Source organism: Strongylocentrotus purpuratus, unplaced genomic scaffold (assembly GCF_000002235.5).
Source record: "Strongylocentrotus purpuratus isolate Spur 01 unplaced genomic scaffold, Spur_5.0 spur5_scaffold_8, whole genome shotgun sequence".
Classification (NCBI taxonomy): Eukaryota; Metazoa; Echinodermata; class Echinoidea; order Camarodonta; family Strongylocentrotidae; genus Strongylocentrotus; species Strongylocentrotus purpuratus.
The window spans coordinates 780,824-787,752 of NW_022145614.1; the positions used below are offsets into that span (position 1 = coordinate 780,824).

The following is a 6,929-nucleotide window of genomic DNA, read 5'->3' on the forward strand; positions in this document are numbered from 1 at the left end:
GATCTAAAATGATTCAATGAGTGTTCTGCAATGGTCATGTCAACTTACATGTTTTCGCGCTTGTGCGTTGTAAAAAAATGACACTGCCACATTTTCTTCTTCTTCTTCTTCCAACGGAGTAGGTCTACATCCCTCTTACAGAGTACGTTGTACTGTGTGCAGGTGGACCACTACTATATTTTTCCCCTAGATCTACTCTTATACGAATAGTGCAGTGGGTTCTTAACGTGCAAAGGTGGTGACTCTCCTCTACACAAGGCCTCCATTTAACATCCTATCCGAGGATCAGAACCATGAACAAATCTAGATCTAGTAGTCTAGTATAGATCTAGATCTACTTTATCTAGTCCAGATCTAGACCAAATTTTTCTGTCTCTTTCGTTCGTTAGCCTCTGATTTGGGTAGGGTCGGCTCTCTCCTTAGAGAGCCGACCTACCCAAATCAGAGGGAGCCGACCTACCCAAATCAGAGGCTAACGAACGAAAGAGACAGAAAAATTTGGTCTAGATCTAGTCCCTAGTCCAGATCTAGATGATGATCTAGTCCTGTCGGAAGTGTCCTCCATGACCATGACCATGTGCTTCGTATCCGTGTCTTTATATGGACTAACAAGTCTGTCGACATGTATTGAAGAAGAAGAAGAAGAAGAAGAAGAAGAATTTTGATGTCATGATGTCAACAAAAATTCTTGTTGCACCAATTTGTAGCCTAAAATTTTGCTAGATCTATTTGTTTTGTAATATAATGCCGGGTTGTATAATAAAATGATAAATCATTGTAGATCTAGACTACTATGTAGTGACAATGATTCATTTAAAACAACAAAGTATAGATTCTAGGCCTACAAAGGTTTTTCATCCCGCTAATTTGGCCAATTTGGGGCATGTTATTGTCGGGGGTGTGTTTTTTTTTACATTGTCTCAAACTCTCATTTTTCGCCAATCTTATTCTAGAGTCTAGATTCTTACCCTGCTTGTATCATCGCCTAGCTCTGCTGAGCCTTCCAACTTCCTTAGTCGCTCTGTATAGACATCTTTTATATCAGACAACAGGCTTTGCATACTTTCATTCGCCATACTCAAGCTTCTAACGGAATTCCTCGAATCTGACTGCATTCTCAACATACCGTCGGTTGACAAGCGGGACAACGAATTGTTGTCCTCCCCTAGCCCTGTGACTGGGCGTCTCGTTCCAGTGTCACTCCGCTGAGACTGTGGTACATTGCTAATTTGTCCGAACCTTGCAGACGATGATGAAACTGCCCCGGTTCGCGATCTACTACGTCCATTTTCTGCCATTTTTATTTCATTGAAACAACCAAAGAGTTCCAATTAATTCAATTTATTTTCACTATTGATTCACTACTAATTGTGATGCTGGATAATGAAATGTTTCGGTGAGCTGAGAAGGCTGCCATATTTTCGATGTCATATCGGGCGCTCTATTCAGACGCGTAACGGTGAGATTTGATTGGTTGATCGTAGCTATAGCCGCTATGTGTAGTGCAAGGCAAGCTCGGATCGAAGATATAGTTTTAAGAAAATGTTTGTATCATGAAAGGGGGTCGGGTCACCAACCACAAATTATTGCGCTTCCACATGCGCAGCACATTCACTACCGTCTAAATCCCGTTGATTCTCGAAAGTCTTGTCCAGATTCTTTACCTATAAAATCCAGGGGCGCGTGCCAAATTCCGGGGCCAAACTAATCAAAAAACAAAACAGGACAAAACGCGACTGCCTCTGATTGATTGATTCATTTTTATTCGCCAAGCTTCCAACATAAAATAATAAAAGATCAAAATTAAGTCAGCTTCAGGGGCGGATCTAGCTTTTTTTGCAGGGGGGGGGGGGGGGGGGAGGGGTTGACCCAGTGGCGGATCCAGGATTTTCCGAAAATTGCGCCGTTTTACTGTTTTACTTTTTTCTTCTTCTTCTTCCCCCCCCCCCCCTCTTTTTCCCCTTTTTTCACTTGGCCGCGCAAGGGGGGTTTTAAACCGCCGACCCCCCCCCCTATATCCGCCCTGAGCTTGAACAGGATAACCCACGAAAGCTCGAGAGCTTATTTCCAATGGGGTGCCCTTAATTTAGTATGGACTGAATTATTCGTGACATATCACACTGAAAACAAAAGTCCTATATAATAGATCAAAATGTATAATCAAATGTCAACCAACGACTTATTCTTGACCTACTAGCCTGAAAATTTAAATTGATAAAAAAGCGCTACGGTCACCTAGTTTAGATAATAGCGATAGCAATTAAAAGCTTAAAACCTCAAAATTTCAGAAATTGACCTCTTTGAACGTTGACCTATTTATACAATTTTTGTCTTACCCTCCCACCTTCCTTTAATTAGTGTGTTACATAAATCTTAGTTAAAACAGAAAACAAAATGATGGACAATGCAAAGTAGGGTGTGGGGGTGCTTTCCACCCTGAGGAATTAGACATGCACAAAACGATGGAAAATTATATTGTCTGTGTATAGGCCTACACAAAGAGTGATGGAAGACCCCCCCCCCCCTACCACCATCACCCCCATCACCCCGAGAAAGTAGTTTGATATAAATATAGTCGACGGTGAGTCACATCTCACCTTTTGTATTAATATATCGGCCGCCTAGCTCTCTGACTCAAATTCCGGCTAATGGTGAAAGCCTTTCAATTCTCAAGAAATAACTAAATGGATTCTAAAAAATAAATATCTTTTAGTTGTAGGAAATTAGTGGCCTATCATAGTTACTAATACTTTGCTCATGAATGAGAGTAAATAGCCATGTAGTCGCCGCCCTCTCTTTTGATCCCGGACCCTAAGTCAAATTTGCTTATAATAGGGCGTGACCACCAAACCTGCCGCTTATTTTACAAAAAATGAACAAAATTGATGTGATTCTGCATAATGAAACGACCGCCTCGTCTTCCACTCGGAATCCACTGGTACATCGGTGTCCTTTTCATCTTTCAATCTCTCTCCTTTATCCCCCCCCCCCCCCCTTCTTCATCCCTTTCTCCCTTCGTCTCTCTTTTTTCCTCCTTTCCATTCCGTTTCTCATTTCTCTTTCTTTTTCTTTTACTATAATTATTAACTCTTTTCGCCCTATATAGAGCTCACGCTTAGCATGCGCGATGGATACGCCCCTCCCTTCCCAAGTGGCTTCGTGCCAGGGTAATTAAATGACTCTTTGCTGTTCCTTATTTTGCATCCATAAGACGGCGCCTTTCATTGCCTCTGCATGCGTCGTCTCAAACCAAGGAGTTCTGAGGGCACCCATAAGTAAGATTAACTATAATAAAACAGAACTGACTACGAAGGTTACTATTATGCACCTTCTAGATAGACCTACTTACCTTGATTTCCTCATCTTTCTAAACTCATCACTCGGCCCGTTTGCATTTTTTACCAAAATCCATTGGTACATGTCATTTAGTTGTAATCTTGAACATTCTGTTTACGTTTTGTTGGAATCTGTAATCATTACCAGAACTCAAGTTTTTGTCAGCACAGGTAGGGGAGTGGGCCCAGTGGCGGATCCAGGATTTGCCGATATAGGGGGGGGGGGGGGCCTAAAGTGTGAAAATCGCGCCGACCAATATATCGCTCAGTGTGGTGGGGGTGGGGTTGGGGGGGGGGGGTAGTTAGCATAATTTTCTTTTTCCGTATTTGACCCCGAAAATGAGAAATTCGCGCCGAACAATATTTCGCTCAGTTGGGGGGGGGGGGGGGAGGGGGGGGAGCGGATTGTGTGATCACTTACTTTAAACTTTAACCCCCCCCCCCCTCCCCCCGTGGATCCGCGCCTGAGTGGGCCTTTAAAAAACCTTTCCGATTCGAAATTTTAGCAGATAAGAATATCATTTATAAAAATTTTGCATTTGTGTTAACATTGGAAGAACCTAGGAATAAACTTTGTTTTGATTTCGCCATTAACTTAGAAAAGCATGAATCGTGTTCTTTATGGCTACCAAGTCAAAGAATTGATGAATTTAATTTACGAAATGTACAGAAATATTCTCAATTTATTTGTAAAACCAATCGCTTTAATAATAGCTCTATTCCCTATTTTGTTCGCATCTTAAATGATTATTTTTCAATAAAGTAAGGTTCATGTATTTTGTGTATTTTTATGTTTAATGATGCTGCCTATTACGTGTATGAATGTATTTAGTATATTTATCCTAGTAAATTTTATTTTATGTATAATGCTGTATTTTAACCATCATGATGTTTTTTTACCTTGTATAAATGACCTGCAATTCAGCTTTGGCTACCAGAACGTCATATGAATTAATAAACCCTTATTATTGAATTGAATGGAATTGAAAATCATCCGTTTCTCCACCTCGGTATACAAACTGCTGCAGTGGCTGTGGGTCTATTCAGGTCGAGTCAAAGAATTGTTTAGCGCCATCTTTTGTCAAGTTTAGTGTCAGGAGGCTTTACATGAATTCAGGCTTTCATTTGCTTCCCAAAATTTATAACTCGATATTTCATGATAATATGTAGGGTTGATATTTTACTGGGGGACTCAATATTTCTATATGTTTGAGCATAGACCTATGGTTTGTGAAGATAAACTTATTTTAAAGTGTAAAGTTTTCGAGTAAAAGCGCGAAAAATAAAAATAAATAAATAATTTTTTTTAAATACTTTTATTTATTTATTACGTTTATTTTACTTTTTTTTAAATTTATTTTTTACTTTTTTAAACGTGGCAAAACGTGTGTACGAAATATATATTCGGACTGCACCCCCCCCCGTGCTACATATGCTATGCTTTTTATCCAATTAATAATTTCTCAAAGTCATCAGAAAGGTGTCGTGATATACGGGTATGCTGTCGGAGATGTGAACACCCTTCTCGTCTTGTTTAATTTTTGCACCATCATTCCTACCCCTTTTTTTCCCTTTTCCAACCACCCCCTCCCCCCATACGTTATGGACCGTGGGCATGTATGACACCCTTGCTCCTTGTCTATATTAGACCTATATATATACGCATCTTAATAATGGCAAAATAATGATAATTAATCATGATTAGATCAATTTATATAGCGCAGATATTCTATTCTATATACTGCGCTGTGATGAAACTCCCAACAGTGCTACTTTAAAGACACCAACAACAACAAAAACAAAAAAACATTGAAAAGCTCTTGAAAACTATTGCTTCTTCAACAAAACTTTGAAGACAGCAATAGATGAGGCTTTTCTTATGTCATAGTGGTATAGTCTATTCTAAAGCTTTGGTCGTGTGTGTCAGAGGCGTAATGAGCAAAAACTTTTGGAGGGGCAGACAAAAATCCGCATCACCACCAGATGGCATAATGGGCAATAGACCAGTTCACGGTTAGCACATGGCTGCAATGACCCCGAATATCCACAGATCTTCAAAACATGAAGAGGTCCCACTTTGTACATTTTGAAATTATCACTCCTACAGCGATGGAGATGCTGCATACTTAGCCTTTGTTTCCCCTTTTCAAAGAATACTTCCACCTGTGTATCATGGAGTGCTCTGCTTGTGCATAAATGAATAATGATTACATAACTTTCATGAGCACGTATCCAGTATTCCGTCTCCGTGTATTTCACAATTTGTTCTGCAATGACCTTGATCTGCTCATGCTCAGACTGCAACCGTGAACTGGCTTATTGTTTTGTAAAGGGGGAATGCGGATATTGACGATAACGGTCAAGATGTGAGCCTACAACCTACTATTTAGCTATAGTGAACTGGTTGTTTTTTCTGTTGATTATTTATGAGGCTGGAGTACTTTGCATCTACCCATCTATAACAAATTATTTGATTGCTTATATTAATGTTTTCCACACTTTGAGCAATGCGATGTTAAGTTAATAACCCATCCATTATCCAGGGGCGGTGCACGGAGCGTCTTACAAAGTGGGGAGGGGGCACCAAAAAGGGGCTCTTTCTGGAAAAAAAAGGGGCACTACAAAGGGAAAACTCAAAGTGAAAATATGCCATTTAATAAACATTGGTATATCGGCCTACCCCTACATTTTGGTTACATTATCAGGGATGATTTCAATGTTTGTCTCTCTCTCTCTCTCTCTCTCTCTCTCTCTCTCTCTCTCTCTCTTTACATGGTCCAAGCTACTGTTTATAATAAGCATCGTGATTTACAGTTAGTTGTGATGGTCTGAATATATTTATTTGCGAGCGCTTGAAGTAGATTTGTGAGATCGCAGTGCGAAAAACTATATCTTATAAAGAGGGAAAACAAATTCTAATGGGGTTTTAAGCACAATGTGATCACGAACAACTGAAAATATATTTAATAAGAAGCATAATTAGAACAACTTTAAATTCGAGCAAGCTTTGGGCTAATTTTAAAATTTGCACTCAGTCGCTTTAAAATATGTGCACACTTCATGGTGAAGGGACGGGGAGCACATATCCAAAGGGAAAATGACACCTTTTATATAGAAAAGAAAGGGAGCGCGTGTCTAAGTAAAAAGGGGAATTATCAGAGGGGAAAATCACACAAAATTAAAGATGAGAAAAAACAAAACACGAAAAGTCATGTCATTTTAGCACTGCATAGCGCATTAGAAATAAACCATGTTTTAATTTTATTTTTTTTTGAAGGGGAAACCGCACCCTAAGACCCTCCCCCCTATACTTATACATTTTTTACAAACTGTGACAATATCTTATGGAGAAGGTCATTTTCATACGCATTTTTATTTCTATACTAGTATATACTTTTTGGGAGTGGCGACCAGCGCCCGCTCTCTCCATTGGACAAACGCAAAAGGTTAAAATCCGCGGACGCAACTCGCGGAAGGACAAAAACCGTTGCCACACCAGCGGCAACGGCCTCATAATGGTAACAGGTGATTCCCGTTGTGAAGGACGCTGTACCTCTGTACCCACCGCCGATATGCACGCAAGCCTACACAAAT

At 39.9% G+C, this 6,929-nt stretch overlaps 1 protein-coding gene across 5 annotated transcripts in view; it reads right to left on the bottom strand.

Annotated features, from left to right (window-relative positions):
• Nucleotides 1-1,458, bottom strand: part of LOC105441596 (trichohyalin) — a 52,750-nt gene extending 51,292 nt beyond the window's left edge. For all 5 annotated transcript variants that reach the window (XM_030975796.1, XM_030975797.1, XM_030975794.1 and 2 more), the window contains exon 1: nt 969-1,458. In XM_030975796.1, the coding sequence (XP_030831656.1) occupies nt 969-1,298 (330 nt within the window). In that variant the 5' untranslated portion in view covers nt 1,299-1,458. The remainder of the gene's footprint in view (nt 1-968) is intronic.
• Nucleotides 1,459-6,929: the final 5,471 nt, after the last annotated feature.